This window comes from Xenopus laevis, chromosome 2S (assembly GCF_017654675.1).
Source record: "Xenopus laevis strain J_2021 chromosome 2S, Xenopus_laevis_v10.1, whole genome shotgun sequence".
NCBI classification, from domain to species: Eukaryota; Metazoa; Chordata; class Amphibia; order Anura; family Pipidae; genus Xenopus; species Xenopus laevis.
Window position 1 is genome coordinate 99829561 of NC_054374.1, and position 19855 is coordinate 99849415.

Below are 19855 nucleotides of genomic sequence, written 5' to 3' on the forward strand. Positions count from 1 at the left end.
CCTGAAGAATACTGAAGAGCTGAAGATGGCGTCCGTGTATACACACACACACTCACTCACTCACTCACTCACAGACACTCACTCACTCACTCACACACACTCACACATTTAAAGCCATGCCAAATTATTTTACTGACTTGCAGTTACACTTAATGGGGTTAGACTTGCAGTTTTGCTTCAAGCACAATATTTTTCACACTTCCCACCAATAAAGTATTTTGAGAAAAAGATGTTTTCTTATATTATGAAGTATTCTTTGCCTGCATCCAGACTCTTTCTTAAGGGAGCAAAGGAGAATTTGCACAGTTAATAAGGTAATCATCGCCTTACAGGGGAAATTGGAAAGAATCATCAGCAGACACCATCCCTCAGCTAACAATCATGTCCTGACTAGAGAACATCGTCCTGGAATTCCCAGTGGGGACGTTTTATGCTCAGTAGTCTGAATCATTATTTCCATGGCGACAGGGATGTTCTTTAGCTTTTGACAATCCATATGATTGCAAAGTCATCTTCAGTGTTATACGGAGCCCTTCGGTGAATATTGATTTCCCATGCAATCGAAGGGGAAAAGGGGTGGCCCTTTTTTAAACATCTATTTGTATTTATTCATGAATCTATCTCTCTGTCATATATAAAATAGGAAGGAGGCGTGGGTATTTGTGCTGAACTTTTATACACGGCAGTGCAATTTTATTTTTCATAAAAGGGTAGCTAAAGCCATTAAAGTTTATGGGTTTGATACTGCTGTACTGCTTCCATAAACAGCAGCCTTGTCCCTCTGAGCTGCTCCTCACTACTTCTTTGCAGATGAATGCTCGCTGGGTCCTATCTACATGTAATATAAGGCATCTGTTAGGCAAGCAATATACAATGATATACTGTTTATAATACAGAGTATGGCAGCTCTCAGGCAGTTCCTTACAACTATTATTTAGTTTGCCAGGGCCTTGGTTTCCCTTTATTCTACCTTGGATTCAAGCACTAAACTTTGTTAGCAAAGCACTGGAGGACAAGCACTGTGGGCAGCTCTGCACCCAATTATAAGTGTGCTTGCTCTTTCTCTGTCAATACTAATAATTATGACTATTATTATTTTGCATATTTATGAACCAATTATGGCTTCTTTTTTTTTTTGAGCTAGTGTCTGTTGTAGCAGCCGCTTGGCTTTAGATTATTAAATAATGGAAATGGAAGTGTAATTACAGAGAGTAGCAATCACTAGGTCTATGATTATTCTATTTCTCCAGTGTAATAATGGAAATATTTGAAGGACAGAAACATTAATGACTTGTATGTAGTGTATTTTGAATCGTCTGCGAGAGACTGAGCATTCCAGGTACAGGATCAGATTCATTCTTGGGCATATGCTTACACAAAATAATCAACTGCTAGATTTTGTTTAGTATTTCATTTTATCCATTGTTCCATAGGGGGTTATATAGTATAATCCATGATTCCTGCTACATCTTTTCTCAGAAAATGTTCATTTTTCAAATACCTTCTCAGAGACTGGATATACAGTAGATATTGTACCAAATTATAGTGAACAAGTACTATAATATAACAAGTAGTTTTTATTTCTGCTTGCTTTTCATCTTTCAATATTAAAGTATATTGATGCTTTGTTATTTTATTATATACTAATGCCTAGCTGTAAAGGTAGAAAGGTTGTGTTAGAAAGAACTGGATACGACTATCTTCTTGTTCGGTGTTACATAGTTCTAACAGATTTAGAAGATACTCTATAGTCTCACAAGGAAACTTCGGGCGACTTCGGAAAACGAATCGCTGCATGTGATTAGCGCCAGCGACTTTTCATTTTAGCCAGGCGCAGAGCGAGGGAAGGCATTCGGGGAAGATTGGTCGGAGAAAGTTGCAGCGATTAGTCACCAGGCGACTAAATCTTCCCAAATCGCCCAGTGTGTCCATGCCCTTAAGAAGGACTTCATTATGCTGTGCAGAGTAGTGTGATAACCTACTCCCCTTTCCAAAATTTCTCTGGAGCACCAAGCATGCAGGATCTGATGTTGAATTAAAACATCTTAAAACAATACACATTTTTAACGTAAAACAGAATGCATTTCTGCATTAGCGCTTTTTATTGGGCTTATTTTGAATACAGGTGTTTAATCGTTTAGTGGAAAATGTCAACTCTGTCATCTATTTATTAATAGTCAGACTTTATCCTCCTTCAAACTAATTCCATTGAACTTGTTATATTCAAATTCAAACCCATCTAAAGTCACAAAAGAAGAAGTGTTCATCCCACCATTGCAGATTGTCTGAACAGCCTGTTCTAATGCATCTGAAATACCTGGAAAGGATTAATGCATCCAAACACTAATCATACAGCAATTTTATGCGCTTACTGTTGCTTTTTCAGTTTTCTGAATATTGTAATGAGAATTCATGTGCTTCAGGTGTTAACATTGCAAGCAATCTGTAAAGACATTTAAATTCAAACACATTCATGGTGTTCAGTATAAAAATAGAATGCTCTTTAGTTTACTGAAGCAGCTTAGGTGGCTTATGAGTTGCAGTATCTCTCTATGCAGAATAGACTTTAAAAAGTACTTGATCTTAGGGAGACATTCATGTTTTTTTCCATGGGCTGTTTCCTACAATATATCCAGAAACCTGTTATCCAGAAAGCTCTGAATTACGGGAAGCCTAACTCTCATTAGTCCATTTTAAGCAAATAATTCTAAAATGATTTCCCTTTTCTCTGTAATAATAAAACAGTACATTACATCCAAATAAGATATATTCAATCCTTATCAGAGACAAAACAATCCTATTGGGCTCATTTAATTAATTATTAAATTAATTTAATTAATAGTTAAAATAATTTTTAGAAGACTTGATGACCCAAATTATTGCATGCATTCCAGATCCTATACCTATATTAACAATTCTACATAAGTATCACCCACACTTAGCTGTATACAGAGTATATGCCAGCTCAGTATATTTTTCCTGAAAGGTATTACAAAGAGAAACAAGGATCATCTGTATGGAGACTGTTAAAGATAGATTTCAATAAGCATGTATGTTTGCACTAGTTTATTAGTGGGAGCATCACTAGAACATAGAAAGATTTGCTAAAGATACCTACGTATTTCATTTTTTTGCTTTATGAATCTCAAAACATGTGATACTGTTTGAAAAGTTGCAAAGTAAATCTGGAGAAAAAGGAAATGGCAGAAGATTGCCGCTTTAATAAACTTATTATGTCATAGCTACAAGGTAACCTCTTCTGCTGGAAACATACCAAGAAATCTTTGGCAAAGGAGTCGTGTCTAGGACATGTTAATGCTTCATTTACTTTCGGAGACTAGGGTGAATGAAGGAATTTGAAATCTACCTGAAACATGTGAAAGTCATTGAAAGCAAATACCGACTTGTCCTTCAACATAAACACACAAACATTGCTTACAAGCTGATCTAATCACGGACCAAAACTTTACGTACATCTAAAATGCAATTCTGATCGGGTATATGCCTTCACAACCATCCTTTGCACTTATTAACATTATTAATGCAATATATTTTCAGTATCAAATAGTTTTAGTAAAAAAATAAGAATAATATATAGCATCAAAACATTGTGATATTGCATCTCATGCATACAGTTGGTTTCCTTTGTGGCCTTAAATTGAATTTTGTTTAAGGGAAAAATTATACCGTTTTCTGTTAAATCTGATTATTATTTTTGCCTCAAGACGTATAAAGGCATGGTGACTTCAAAACCTCGAACAAGCTCAAACATTTGTATATTTGCAGCTGAAGTATGAGCTGACAGTGCTGTACACTTTCACACAGGGATTTCCCATAGACTATAGCAGAAAAGCACTTTTTTTATACACTTATTATACACAGCCTATCTAAAGATTATACTCTGTTTGAAAAAACATATTTAGAAAAAATATCTGTTTCAGTAATTTACTGCTTAACCTATGCAATCGTGTCCATGAGTGGGTTTCCAATAGAACAATAAATAAATATATTATATAACCCAGACATATTGTGAGAAAGATAAATTAGTTATCTACAGTACGTCATATGTTGTACTACAGGGTAGGTTGAAGAATCATGGTCTCACTATGCTTATTTCAGGTGAGGATGATCTCCTCAGCCCTCCTCATGACTCAAGCACTGGCCTAGAAGAAGTGATGGAACAGCTAAACAACTCCTTCCCAACTGCACGAGGTAAATAAAATAGTAATTATGGGAAAAGCTGAGGTTCATTTGGTCTCTTGAAAACAAATTAACACTGACCCAGTGCAGCCTTTACACTTTTATTGTCAGGTAAAGTTTTCTTCTTTCAGTTTCTTCTCCCTTTCCCTCTTGGTTTATAAACAAGCAAGCCCCACTGATTATTGAGAATTTCTGTTTGCTTTTCTCAGTATTTCCAGGGAAACAAATCAATATGCTTTAGTAAGCAGTTGAGCTCGAGGCATCTGGTTTTATTGAAATTGTGGCCTTTTGTAACATTTTTTACCCTATTACAAACTTAAAAAATGTGCTCAAACTACAAAATCCTACTGGTTTTTACCCATAACATCAGCTTGCTAATAGCAAGAAAAGATTTTCTTCTGCAGTGTTTGTTGTAATATTGATAATCTGTTTAAAGACAAAAATGTTAGTTGGCAAAGAAAAATAAGAAACTATCCAGGAAGGGATTTTGAAACTTTACCTGAACTATAAGTTGAGGCTGCATAGCAACTGTTGCAAGTATGTTACATGTTGAATTTAATGCCAAATGTTAGGAAGCTTTAAAAGGGTTGTGAATCCAAAAATGCATTTCTGTACTGACCCAGCTCACACCTTTAAGGGAAAAGAAAAGGCTGAAATACTGCTTACCGCAGACCCTGGGCTAGTATTCATCCTAACTGGGAAAACACATGAGCCAGTAGCACTTGCAAGCTTCATGCTGGCATCTTTGTCATCGTCCTGGGTTGTGTACAGTCAAATCAGAACTTCTAGAGTAAAAGTCCAGTTCTTTTTCAAGAAGCCCAGGGCCAGAGTGAAGGTCCTAAGAACTGAAAGAAGAGTTTTTGTTGAGTCAGCCATACAAGATATACAGATGTTTTATGCGTGCCCCTACATAAACTCATTTGCTCACATATTACGAGACAAGGGGAGCTATGTTTTTTTCTGATTATAATCATCTGGTATAGGCTTTGCTGGATGGGTACAAAATGATGATTGTGAGTCATCACATGGCCATATAGCCAACTCTGAGGTTGGGTTCAAGTGGACACCTATCACCTTTAATATGGTTTATAATTCTTCCAGCCAATAGGCATCTCCACCTAACTTAGTTGCTACACCACATCTGTTACAGCTTTGGCATTACGAAGGGGCTATCCTATACAATCCACTTGCTAATCTTCTCAAATCCTACTAGTTGTTGCATTTATTTGTTCAGTCCCACGCCCAGTTTCATGGTTTGGATTGAGCTTGGCCAAGCTGAATCCAAACTCATAAAAGTCATGTGACTTGACAAAGGAATATGGCCATTTTTTTCCAGTGTTTATGACACTATTGATGCTATTTCTTTATTTTGAATACGCAAATTGGGAATCTAAGGATTCTGTTTTTGGCCATATCTTTACCAATGGGTTTGGTGCATCCCTAGAAAAAATGTTAGACATTTATTATGCTTAATTCCATTACCCCCTCAGTACAGTCATATAAACTATATATACAGTACCGATATCTATACTAATTGTAGAGTAATCACGTCCTCTAGCAACTGTCATTTTTCATAGTTTAAATCCTCTACCACTTTTTACCACTTTAGTTGCATGTCTCTGCAAACTGCTCATTAGTATCCTACAGTATTTGGTTTACAGGGAAATATGAGTATTGCCTGATGTTTAGTAGTAATATATTTTGAGGAACAAAATGTTCATTGTTACTGAGTAAAGTCCTCCTCCTATGCATACATCATCCCACTGCTCAGATTGGAATGTCTGCATAGAACTGATTCCATAGAACTGCTTCTTAATTACTGAAGATGAGAAAACATTTAATGCTGTCATGGCTTCAGATGCTTTTCTATGAAATTCTGGAGGGGCACTCTTTTTATTGTCCTTTATCCACCAGTCTGTTCTCTCAAACTTTTTCATGCAAAGTTTCGGAGCTTCATTGCACACTGCAGAACCACATCTGCTACAGCTAACTGTTACAGCTGCCGTATTAATCAAAACAGATGTCAAAGCCAGAGGTCTGCTGTTCAGGGGAACTATGTGATTAAATACCACCTCAGTCATTTATTTTAACCCTGACAGATTAAAGCCATGGAAGAAAATGTCTGCACATAAAAAATGGATATAAATCACTTGGTCACAAAAAGAGTTTCAGTTGTTTGCCTGGTGCAGAACCTGATCCTGCATAAAGTCTGTTTAAAAAGCTCAAGACAAATAAATGAAGGTTTTTAATGTTTTGTGTTTATTTTTTGATAACGTTGGGAAAATTATGACATTTTTAGGGCAGTTGGTTGTAGGGAACGTTTTAGTTCACACCCCCATGGATGTCCAACTTTGGTTGCCCCCCCCATTCAGCCCACAATTTCTAAGACCGTTAATAATTTTCAACCCAGTTGTCATCTTAATTTAACTTTGAGGCTTATATTTAAGGTTTATCTAGGACAGAAAACCGTCACCCCAAATTTTACTTTAAATGGAGATACTGCATCAGTTCAAACATTATTGCTTTTTGTAACAAAGCAAACATTTCAAAATTATTTCTTGCTAATTTTGATGGCAATGTTTTAGTTATGCCAATGAACACACACAAAAATGCACAGACATGGCTTTCTGCACAACAGTTTTATTTATCTATGAAGTTATTTCTTGCTCAGCTTGTAGTTTTAGGGCAGTAACACACAATGACATTTATAGAGTTTCGTAGCTGAGTTGGTTGAGGACAGAACACTCAAAAATATCCCTTCATTCATTATAATGGGAAATGCCTGAAATCACCTGGTATACGTTCTCTAGGTGACTATATATATATATATATATATATATATATATATATATATATATATATATATATATATATATATATATATATATATATATATATATATATATATATATATATATATATATATATATATATATATATATATATATATATGGCATGCAGCATTTTTGATCAATTATCAAGAAAGTGTACATGTACCAGCCATTTTCAGGTAATTGGAATTCAAGTGAATGAAAGGGTGAATTTGAGCAGCTTGTCCCCTACCCACTGAGCTACAAAATGCCTGTGCATCACAATGATGGCAAAGATATTGCATTATGTACCCATCACAACATGCAAGAAATGGGCGTGGCTTTGTTGTATAAGGATGTGGTATGATATCAAGGGGGCATGAACCAAAGTGATCATTTCCATAGTAGAAAAAATATGTAGCGTTACAGCATATACATTTTATTAGTTTCAAATGTGCCTTCTTATACATAGAATTAATTTATAGTTAAAACATTTGTAGGCTGAAAAAAATAATGCTATTGGGACAGCTGGTGTTTTTTGTTCCTATTAATACAAGCAATTTACTATACTGTGAAATGGTACACAACAGAAAGAAATTGTTATAAATGGAGTTTCCACCAGAATGGTGCGCAGTGAGCAGTTGGTGTGCCTTCTATTATCCTGTTACTTATAACCACCAAAAAAGACCGATACAAAGGGTATATTTATCAAAGAGTGAAGAGATTGCCGCAGTCCTCTAGAGTGAAATTCCGCCACTCTCCATTCATTTCAATGGGATTTTAAAAGAGTATTTACCGATGGGTGAAAGTTTATCCTTTGATAAATTTGCCCTTCAAAATCCCATAGAAATGAATGGAGAGTGGCGGAGTTTCACTCTAGAGGACTGCAGCAATCTCTAACTTCACTCTTTGATAAAACTCTTTGTGAAAAACGTAAAAATTGTGACTGGTTGACTTTTTTTTCCTTTCCTTCTTCTACCTCTTCCTCTCAATACAAGGAAGAAGTGTCCCAGGAAAGCAAATGAGAGAGGTTAGTGAGAACTGGGCTCACTGCCATGCTGCTTCATGTCTGTCACATCCCACATTGTGGGTCTGGCATTTGTGCAGCTACCAGTCTCTTTAACAAAGTGCATTTTCCACAAGTGCTCTGTTGTGCTAATATTTAGTACCTCTCAACCATTAGTGGAACAGCAGCAAATATCTGGGAAGCTTAAGTCATAAAGATGTTATCTATTTATAAGTATATTTCCACGATGTCCTGGAATTGCAAATAATGTTCATACATATTGCATAGCTATTTCCATGAAAGGAATTTATAATGTGTATTTTATGGAAATAACCACTATATTCTTTTTTAAAAATCAGAGATAAAAAAATGTGCTGGTTGAAGTTAATCATTTCTAAAAGCCTCTAGTTTTTTTTCCTTTATTTTTTCATCTTTTTACAACAGAGGAAGAGTGGGGATAAATTGTGTGCACAAAATATAAATTTTCTGTATATTTGCATTCATACATACAAGTGTCCTCTGCCTCTCTAAACAATCATCAAGCAAACTGTAGTGTATTTGTGGCCACTTAGTAGGACTGATTTTATCATAAGGCAGAGAAGTTATTTGTTTGGAGACACTTGCCATCTGAGGGATGGCTTTGTAGGGGGTCTGGAGATCACGGAGAAGGACATAATACATTACTGAATTGTTAAAATTCAGCTATATTCATTAATATTGCCCAGGACATAGGTCTCAATTGGTTGTTAAAGAACTACCAGAACCCTCTATCTCCACCAACAGCTGACATTTAATCCAGGTTTTCTGTGTTGGCAGAGGCCTCTTCACCTGTAACCTAGAGATATGATGTCCTAGCTAAATATTAAGAATGATTCTGCCAAAGCATGTGTTATAGCAGATTGCCCTTATATGTGTAAATGCAAATGTGTTGGGGGGGGGATGTTTGTGTGTACACGGAGGGGCTCATTTTTCAACACTGGGTAAATTTGCACATGGGCAGTAACCATAGCAACCAAGCAGCGATTGGCTTTTTTTTTTTCAGCCAGCTGCAAATAGAAAAAATGCAACAATTTCATTGGTTGCCATTTGTTACTTGCCTATGGGCAAATTTGCCCAGTGTTGATAAATGAGCCCCAATGCACCTCATTATTTTACTATAAATGAGCCCCCTAAAATACCTTTTTTTCCACCATCAAACAGGGTATCACTGTGGTAATATACTTGAATAGCATTAGTGCACAAGATTGCAGAAGCACGATTAGACATTTGAAGTGTTTTTCAAGTGGCAATTCCTGCTGGCTGCAGTGAAATATATTATCCAGGAAAGCTATAAATTGAAGTATTTGCTTAGAGTCGCTATTAATGATTGCATTCCCTGTGAGTTTTGAGTTCTTAGTACCTACTAACGTTTTTTACATGGCTAAACTGTTTGTGTTATGTTAGTGATGCACTTGATTCGTAATCCAAACCCTAATTTTCTTATTCACTGAGAAATTTTCTGAGAAAATTGTCACTTTCAGTTGTCCGAAACTTTAGTCACATAACAATAAGGGTTCGGGTTTCGTTCTGCAAGGCACTGTCTCATCTGAATCCTTGAAAGCGTGCTGGACTTCAGCCAAACCAAACTCTGAATATGATGCATCCCTACTTTGTTTATTTGTCAAAACATGCCCTTTTTCACTATATATATCAGTTTTCTGTTTGAATATAAATGGCATGCACGGTATCTTTTTATTTGTGTTTAATTAAATGAAGTACCTCAAATAATTTTCAGCATTTGGATATTCATGAGATATTTATTTTAGGTAAAGCTGCAAGGCACAGAACCTGATCCCTGGTCCACTATTATACAGATGACTACAGGGATCAATGTGCCCTTTAAAGGAACCAGCCACTTTGCCAGTCTGTTGCTGCACTAGGGTATATTCTGTTTCCATTACTGTACATTAACACTGGCTTGGTTTTGGAAAAGGCTGCAAGTGGAAACAATTGAGTTGATCAGTATAGCTCTCACTCCCAAGCACGCTCACTCTCCCAAACAATCAATAACACTTAGGGGGTTATTTATGAAAGTCCAAATTTATCTCAATATTTTCTGCTACAAATTATGATCTAAAAAAACTGATTTTCACAAATTTATCTGACTTTTTCATATGTTTTCACGATTTTTTCGTAATTTTCACCCGAAAACTCAGAAAACTTCAGGGTATTGCCCGAAACCCAGTGCACATCAAAAAATCATTGGGACTTCTCCCATTGACTTATATGCAACCTCGACAGGTCTGAGATGACGGATTTTCAGATTCTGACTTTTCCATCCTCTGGGTTTAATAAATTCTGAAAAAAATCGTGATTTTGTTAGTCAGATTTTATAAAAAAAAAAAATCTAAATTTTTTTGTGATTTTTGCATTTGGAGTTTAGTAAATAACCCTCTTCCTTTTAATACATTGGAAATACAAAATTAACATTTTCTAAATTGGTTCCATTAAACTTTGCAGTAAGGAACAATTAGAAGTTAGAGCAAATGTCATATACTTTAAAAACTGTATGAAGGACAACTTATTTTGGGTCAATTACTTTACTCTTGTTGAAAAAGAAAAGTAGTAATACAGAATGTTGATCATTACGTCAAATGTGGCGGATATGTGAAAAATACCCAGCCTTCTGTAAATGTAAGAAAAGGGATAATGTCCTATAATCTGACACTTGTATTAAGCCTTGATAAACTGGATATGACTAGTGCCTTTTACTTCTCAGTTTTCTCTTCAGTTCAAGAGATATAATCAGGATTTTAATGTGTGAGTTCGTAAAATATGTTAGATTTAGATATATTACAACTAATGTTGCATGGTTCACGCATGAGGAAATTCAAAAAAGACTAGAACATGTTAAGTAAACAAAGGTCCGGGACCGGATGGTATTCATCCCAGGGTACTTGGAGAGCTTAGCTCTGTGATTGCCAAACTGCTTTACTAAATTTTTCATGATTCGCTGAGGTCTGACATGGTGCTTAGAAACTGGTGTAGTGCTAAAGGGATCTTGTTCTCAGCCTCAAAACCATAGGCTGGTTAGTTTGACATCAGTGGTAGGAAAGCTTTTCAAAGATGTATTAAGGGATAAGATACTGGACTTCATTGCAAAATATAATACTATGTGTTTTCGCCACCATGGTTTTATGTGTAATATATCTTGCCAGACTAATTTAATTTCCTTTTATGAGAAGGTGAGCAGGGACCTTGATTCTGGGAAGGCAGTGGATGTGATCACTTAGACTTTGCTTAAGTATTCAATACAAGGCAACACAGTATTTGTACATGAATAGAGAACTGGCTAAAATATAGTTTACAAAAAATGGCGGTACCTCGGGGCGTGGCCTGCATGTCTCAGTGAACAGACGCAAGTTCCGTGAGCTCCGCTCCTTCAGGCTATCAGAAGCGGCTCAACGAAAGGATTGTACCTACTTTGGCTTCCTGATTCTGGAGATTATCGAGGTGGTTCCAGAGATGGGGAGAACGAGGAAAAAAGGTAGCCCGATGAAACTTACAGAATTCTTTCCCGCAATGGATAATAGATCGCGGCCTATCCAAAATGGCGGAAGATCCGCAACTGCCACAACACACGCAGGAGCTACTCTTGCTACAGAACTGCATGACTCGAGTACAGATTTGATTTCTATGGATGATACTTCTTCCCCAGGGTCTCCTGTCACCGAACAAAGAATGAAACAACTCCTCCAAGCGATGAAAGGAGCTATGCTGGGTGAGTTAAAGCATTTAATGACGGAGTTTAAAATTGAACTGTCACAATTAGGAGATCGTACTGCACATGTAGAATCAAAAATGGGGGAGTTTGCAAAATCACATAACGATTTAATTGATGCAAACGAGATGCTAGAGGATGAAGTTTCTACACTTAAAGCAAAAGTTGCAGACCTGGAAGATAGATCCAGACGTAATAATGTCAGACTAAGAGGGCTATCAGAGGATGTGCCTGCAGATCAACTTCATGCTTTTTTCCAGGAGTTTCTCAAAGCTTGTTTGCCTAATGTGAAAGAGAACGATCTTATTCTGGATAGAATTCATAGAATACCCAAACCAAAGGGTCTTTCAGCATCTTTGCCACGAGACATAATTGTGAGAATTCACTTTTTTCATATTAAAGAGGCTCTTATGCTATTCTCTAAAGCCAATCCTCAATTTCCAGAGCCGTATAAGGATATTGTGATTTTTGCTGATCTTTCTCCTGCCACGCTTGCCAAAAGGAGAGAATTTGCTATAATCACCAAGGCCCTACGGAATGCCAATGTCATGTATAAATGGGGTTTTCCAGTGAAACTGATTATTACGCGAAATGGATCACAACATACAGTTTTCACGGTTGAGGAGGCATTTAATCTTTTACAAGCTTGGAATATGATCGATGCTTCTGATTCTCCATGTGCAACTCCAGCAAAACGTCGTAGACAGGTGGATAGTGGTTGGTCTATGACTCCTCAAAGAAGATTGGGACTTAATACTTGACTAAATTTTTTCCTTCCTTTGCCAGTGGCTTTGTAATTTTGGGTCCTCCTTACGTTATTGCCTGAAGGATGCCTGAGTAGTATTTGGTAACTTTTCTTTGCTTAAAAATTTTTTTTTTTTTCCCTCCTTTCACTTTATGATCTGCGGTCTACCCCCCATTTTTCCGGCTTACGGATTATAGTTATAAAAAGGTTTTCTTTACATTCCCTATTGTGGGAGAGTAAAAGTATCTACAATGTGCGTAGGGATATATTTGATATCCCAAATTTTTTGGTTTTTAAGTTTCTTTTTACACCATGAGTTTTGGTGTTTTGTCAAGTTGAAGTTAACTACTTTAAATCTTAAATATGCATTAGTTAAATGTGCAATACCAGTGTTATATATTGGAAAGTTTTTAGCGATATTATATGCTGGTGCTGAATATATCATTAAGGCATTAGGCCGTACCATATGTTCAATGAGATATTCCTATGGTGAGGTTCTCGATGTACATCAGGATGATCTGTTGAGTATAAGTCAATTGGTTTACAATGGTGTTTAAAATATTATCTCTTAATGTTAAAGGGTTAAATAACCCTATGAAAAGGTCTTTAATGTGGAAGGATATTTTAACGTGTAAGGCTGACATAGTTTGCATCCAAGAGACACACTTCCATAGGAATAAACCTCCTAAATGCTCTCATCGAAATTTTCCAGTAATTCTCTCAGCTTCACTTGCGGCAAAAAAATGTGGCGTACTTATTGCAATTAAAAACTCAGTCTCTTATAAGCAAGACAGGGTAATTTTAGATCCACAGGGTAGATATATCATTTTATTATGCCAGATTAATAATTCTCCTTATACAATTGTTAATGTGTATAGTCCAAATACAGGTCAAATCAATTTTCTGGAGAAAGTGATACAAAAAGCTAAACTGGAACAAAAAGGCTCTTTAATTATATGTGGAGACTTTAACAAGACAGTACACCCCATTGTAGATTGCTCACCCTTCAAAAAACGCGCTAAATCAAACTTAGCACAACTTTTACATAGAGAAGAACTCTTTGATGCTTGGAGATGTTATCACCAAGGAGAAAGAGACTTTACCTTCTTCTCACCTGTTCATAATATGTATTCACGTATCGATCTATTCTTGACTGATAAATGGTTACTGCAGAAAATTCATAAAACTAGCATTGGTCATATAACTTGGTCTGATCATGCCCCTATCTCAATGGAAATTAAAGAACAGTTTAATTTTAAAGAGCCAGGTATGTGGAGACTTAATTCATATTGGCTGAATGATAGTAAATTCTATGAGACACTTAAAACTGCTCTAGAGGAATACTTTAAGTTTAATGATAACGATGATACATCGTATATGACTCTTTGGTTAGCGCATAAAGCATATCTGAGGGGTATAGCAATCCAACAATTGGCATATATTCGAAAACAAAAGGCTAAAGAGCAACTCCGGTTATTGAATCAACTATACACATTAGAGCATAGTAATAAATCGAATCCAACTGATAGTGTAAGCAAACAAATTACAGATACTCAAAAACAACTTCGAGAACTGTTTGCATATAAGCAGTCGATAATGTATAATAAATTGAAACTAAACTATTACTATCAAGGAGATAGAGCATCTGCCTTGTTAGCTAGACGTATTAAAATTAGTCAAGCTAGGCAGAGAATTCCATACTTACTAAATAAACAAAATATGAAAGAGCAAAACCCTAAAATTATAGCGGATATTTTTGCTGATTTCTACTCTAAACTTTATAATTTAAATTTGGATACGAATACTCCCGAACCAAATCAAGATCTTATAGATAAATTTCTCTCTAGGATAAATTTACCTAAAATCACAAAGGACCAACTGCTTGAATTAAATAGGTCCATTACTGAGAGGGAAGTTATGTTAGCATTTCAGTCACTAAAAGCTCATAAATCTCCTGGTCCTGATGGTTTGGTAAACGAATACTATAAAAAATTTGGTTATATCTTATCTCCATATTTGTCAGAAGCATTTAATTTTTCTATATTTCAGAAACAATTTCCTAAAGAATTTTTACAAGCCACGATAATTACCCTTCCAAAACCAGGTAAACCTCCAGATAGACCTGCTAATTTTAGGCCCATCTCCTTATTAAATTCAGATACAAAAGTGTTTGCTAAGATTTTAGCTGCTAGATTATCTGACATTCTTCCCCAACTAGTGCATAGTGATCAAGTGGGATTCATAAAAGGGAGACAAGCCCCTGATGGGACTAGAAGACTAATTAATCTAATAGAAATAGTGAGTAAAAGAGCAGAGCCTTCTCTGCTTCTTTCATTAGATGCAGAGAAGGCTTTTGATAGGGTGCACTGGGGATATTTACGACGCTTGTTAAATGTCCTTGGTTTTCGGGAACAAATTTTGGATGCTATTATGGCTCTATACTCACATCCTTCGGCGAGAGTTCTAGCGTCAGGATTTCTCTCTAGAGAATTTTTAATCTCTAATGGGACACGTCAAGGATGTCCTCTCTCCCCACTAATTTTTGCGCTAGTAATGGAGCCATTGGCTTCAGCAATTAGAGACAATGAAAACATAGTGGGAATAAAAGTGGGAGATATTACGCATAAAATCAGTTTATTTGCGGATGATGTCCTACTATTGTTCTCAAATCCAGAAACATCTTTACCCGCTATTCAACAAACGTTGAAAAATTTTGCACATATTTCTTACTATAGAATAAATGAAGGGAAATGCATGATTCTAAATATGGGTGTGGATAAAAAGACATATAAGAGATTGTCAGTAAATTTTCCGTATAAGTGGAACAAAAAGTCTATTCCATACTTAGGAATTAAACTTACTTTTCCCATATCTGATATGGTAGAAGAGAATTATGAAGGACTTATACAACAAATAAAATCAGAAATAAAAGGATATAAGCAATTGGACCTATCGTGGATAGCTAGGATAAATACAACTAAAATGATGATACTTCCAAAAATTCTTTACTTAATGAGAACAATCCCACTGAGAGTGAACAAAGAGATTCTTAGAAAACTTCAAGAGATATTTCACGATTTTATATGGAATAGTAAAATTCCAAGAGTTAACAGAGATCTTATGTATAGACCAATGGATCAAGGGGGTATGAGCGTTCCGAATATGCTTAAATATATGGAGGCATCTATAGCTGAGAATATAAAACTATGTTGGAATTCGACCGCTCAAAAATCATGGATAGAAACTGAAAGATCATATATGTCTTGTAATAATTTTCATAATTTGATGTGGGCAATAGCTTTGTATCCGAACATTCAATTTTCTGCTTTAACAACCACGACTCATATGTGTCAAGTGTGGAAAAATATTTCCCAAAAGAATGATTGGTGGAAAGTTCAAGTTTTGGAGATTCCCATAGCAGCTATACAACTTATTACTTCCCAGACTGGATTTACGAGATGGATGGATAATGGTATTACTAAGTTAGCGGATATAACCACCCTAAATAATATCTGGTCATTTCAAGAAATTAAGGAGACATATGACATTTCAAAACATGATTTCTTTCTTTATTTACAATTGAGACATATAATTCAGCCACACTTTCAAAAAACAGAGAATTCTTTCTCCCCCTTTCAAAAATTTTTAGATGCTCAAACTTCTACTATAAAGGGTCTTTCCTTTTGTTACAAATTATTTAATAACAATATGGAGAAATCTTCCTCCTTTCTTAAATGGGAAACAGATCTCAATGCCAAATTTACTCTAGATCAATGGGAAGAGGCCATGAGATGGCCGAAAAAAGCATCACATTGTATAAATCATGTAGAATTAAGCAGGAAAATTTTGCTTAGGTGGCATTTAACTCCACAAAGATTAAGTAAAATGAGTGTGACTACGACAAACATATGCTGGAGAGGCTGTGGTCTTCCGGCAGGTAGTTTTCATATGTGGTGGAAATGCCCAGTGGTCGTAGAATTCTGGAAAGAAATAGAAACGTTAATACAAAAGGTATTGAAATTTCCATGCTCTATAACTCCTGCTCTAGCTCTCTTGAATATTGATATCTGTGAAATTTCTAAAGATTCTGTAGCAATACTTTCACATATACTAACAGCTGCTAGATTTACGATAGCAAGAAACTGGAAATCTCCAGTGCAACCATCTATTTATGAAGTTATAGAAAGGGTTAATAATCAGATCTTTATGGAACAACTGTACTACAGATTTATTTCTAAAAGGGGGAATTCAGAAACACAATGGTTGGCTTGGTCTAACACGATGGGGACATGCTCACATCATAATACAACGTAGTTATATTAAAGAGCATAGATTCTTATATTAAAAAAAAATTAAGAAACAGTAGAAAAGACGGCTTTGCACAAACTTACTGTATTGCAATGTTATATTAATGTTTTTTGTCATGACACTGGTAATACTATTTCTGTGACACTATGGTAATTTATTGTTTTATCACCTATTTAACAACTGCATTATGCTGTGTGTTTTGTTTAAAACAATAAAAAGATTTTGTTAAAAAAAAAAAAAAATGGCGGTACCTCTGCCACTTCACTGAATGATTTGACTAAATTGGAAAACTGGGCAGAAAACGAGGTGTGATGTTGATAAATGCAAGGTTATGCACTTTGACAAAAACAATATAAATGCAAGTTATATACTAAATGGCAGTATTTTGGGGGTTTCCTTATCTGAGAATGATAAAGGGGTTTTTGTGGATAACAAGTTGACTAATTCTAATTCTTCTCTAAACTGGTTAGAGGGTTAGAAGGTTGGGGTTGTTTTCTCTTGAAAAAAGATAACACTTTACAAGTACATTAGAGGACATTATAGACAAATAGCAGGGGACCTTTTTACCCATAAAGAGTATCACCACACCAAAGGCCTTGTCTTCAGACTAGAGGTAAAAAACTTTTGTTTGAAGCAGTGTAGGTGAGGAATGCAATGCCGGATGATGTTGTGATGGCTGATTCTGTTAATGCCTTTAAGAGTGGCTTGGATGATTTGTTGGACAAGCATAATATCCAAGGCTATTGTGATACTAAAATCTATAGTTAGTGTATAAGTATATATAGTTTATGTGAGTATAAGGAGGGGTCAGTGTGTGCATGTATGGATGCTGGGTTTCATTTTGACGGGCTGAACTTGATGGGCTTTGGTCTTTTATCAACCCAATCTAATTATGTAACTATATTACAAATTTTTCTGCAATTGGGTCAATAGGTCTGACAAGCTGGATCATGGTAACATTATTAAAATTTATGAAATAGGTTCTATATGAATGGCATTGCTCTCAGACATTCATTAAATATTTTCCCATGCAGTACTTAAAACAAACTCCTATGTGTACATTCAAAAATGTGGAGAAAATATTCTGTATGTAATGTGCTCTCTTACACTTAGCTGTCCACAGAAAGACGTAAAACATATGAAACTGACATTGGTGTTTGTGTGTTTTTGTGCATGTGGTAGCAAAAGTAGATTGTTAGCTCTGCTGGAGCAGGGATTAATAAAACTGGTTACGTTCTCTCTGTAAAGTGTCCATGCATTATCTCAGTCACTATTTTCTTATTTCATTTGTTTTTGCATGTGTTAGATTCTGTTAGAAGTAGTCATACATTGAATAACATTTTCATAGTTATTAGCATTGCTTGCAGTATTTAATCACTATATTAATAGCACCTCGCTTATTACAACTTTGTTTTCTGTTTTGTTTTTCAGGAACCAATGTAGGCAGCCTTTTCCACATGGTGGATGATTTGGGAAGAGCGATGGAAACCTTAGTTACTGTTATGACTGATGATGAGGTGTTAGAATGACCGTTCCAATCACAACGCATGTGTTTTTATATATGACATTCGTACAACAAAAGGGGATTAGACTGTAAGAGTTTACAAGAAAATATCTATTTTTGTGAAGGGTAGTGGTACAATACTGTAGATTTTAGTAGTTTCTTAAGTCTGTTATTGTTTTGGTAACAATGGCAGGTTTTCAATGTCTATGCAATTGTACAAAACTATGAGAAAACTACATGTAAAATCTTAATAGCTTAAATAAAATAAAACTTGCCATTTCTTTTTATGGAAGGCAATTTTGGGTTCTTTAAAAAAAATTTATATCAGTTATAAGAAAGATTGTAAACTAAAAGTGTGCTTTATAATATAAATTACTTGTTTATATAATAAAATAACTCTTTGGAAAAAAAAAACAAGAATAAAAAAAAAAACCTAAGGCCGTGCATTGACTTTAGAAACACTTTGGCTTTGTAACTGTGAAAAATAATATCCATTGTGTGTGTTTTTCGTTTTATGGGTGAGAAACGTGATATTTATAGCAACAAATTCCCACTTTAACAGCAATGGCACATGGGGGAATTTTGGGTGATTTGAAGCCCAGGACGTTTTAGAAGCATGGGGAGTGGCATCAAATCATCCAAAAGTACCCACCCCCTCCTAGGGCAAACCCCTGAAAGGATTTATGGAAACAAGGCAGGTCAAAGTACCACTGTCTGAACAGTGTATTGAGGAGGCACTAGCTGGCATACCAGGAGCCATTGGTCACCACCAAAATCAGCCATTGGCCTAAAATCTCTCATATAATTTGCTATAGTCATCACTATTTCAAACAGGAGAATGGGTCCAGGGTCAGCCACTTTTTTCTCTTTTAAAGGGAACATGTTACTCTATTTGCACAAACTTTGTATGTTTTCTTCTACTATCTAAATGCAACATATTGATAAACTTATATTCCCTTTTTGGTTCTACAAAAATGCATATAAAATAAATCTAGCAAACAATATATTAATACGGATACTACAGCTGGTCATGCTCAAGTTATTTTAGTTTTCAGAAAACTATGCTATTATGAATAGTTAGACAAAAAATTGGAGTCATTGCTAATTCATAGCAACATTGTAAAAACTGGAAATCTCTGTGGTTTATTGCATTAGTTTAGTATTTCTTGAAATGGTTATTCTATTCCTTTAGCTTTTTTCCTGGTTACATTACTATAGCGTTATATACATCTAAATAAATCTTATTCTTACTCTTGACTTACAAAAAGGTCTAAGGCACATAACTGTGGGTTGATAACTGATCCCATAATTACACCCCCAGAATGGGACAGCAGTCTTCATTTCAAAGGTTACTATAAAAAAAAAAAAGTATATTCATATACAAAAAATAAAACAGTCGAAACTGTATGAGCCAGACTTTCATTCAATAAAAACTTCTTAGGTATTCAATATCATTTGCATTCCTACCAATCTAGAACATTTTTTAAAATTGGTGATCCAAGGCTGTTTAAATTCTCTAAGC

The 19855-nt window shown here is 35.4% G+C and overlaps 1 protein-coding gene across 3 annotated transcripts in view; it reads left to right on the plus strand.

The window, feature by feature from the left end:
• Positions 1–19450, plus strand: part of dmd.1.S (dystrophin, gene 1 S homeolog) — a 935293-nt gene extending 915843 nt beyond the window's left edge. For all 3 annotated transcript variants that reach the window (XM_041584187.1, XM_041584188.1, XM_018249734.2), the window contains 2 exons: positions 4120–4212; positions 18261–19450. In XM_041584187.1, coding sequence (XP_041440121.1) covers positions 4120–4212; positions 18261–18358 — 191 coding nt within the window. In that variant the 3' untranslated portion in view covers positions 18359–19450. The remainder of the gene's footprint in view (positions 1–4119; positions 4213–18260) is intronic.
• Positions 19451–19855: the final 405 nt, after the last annotated feature.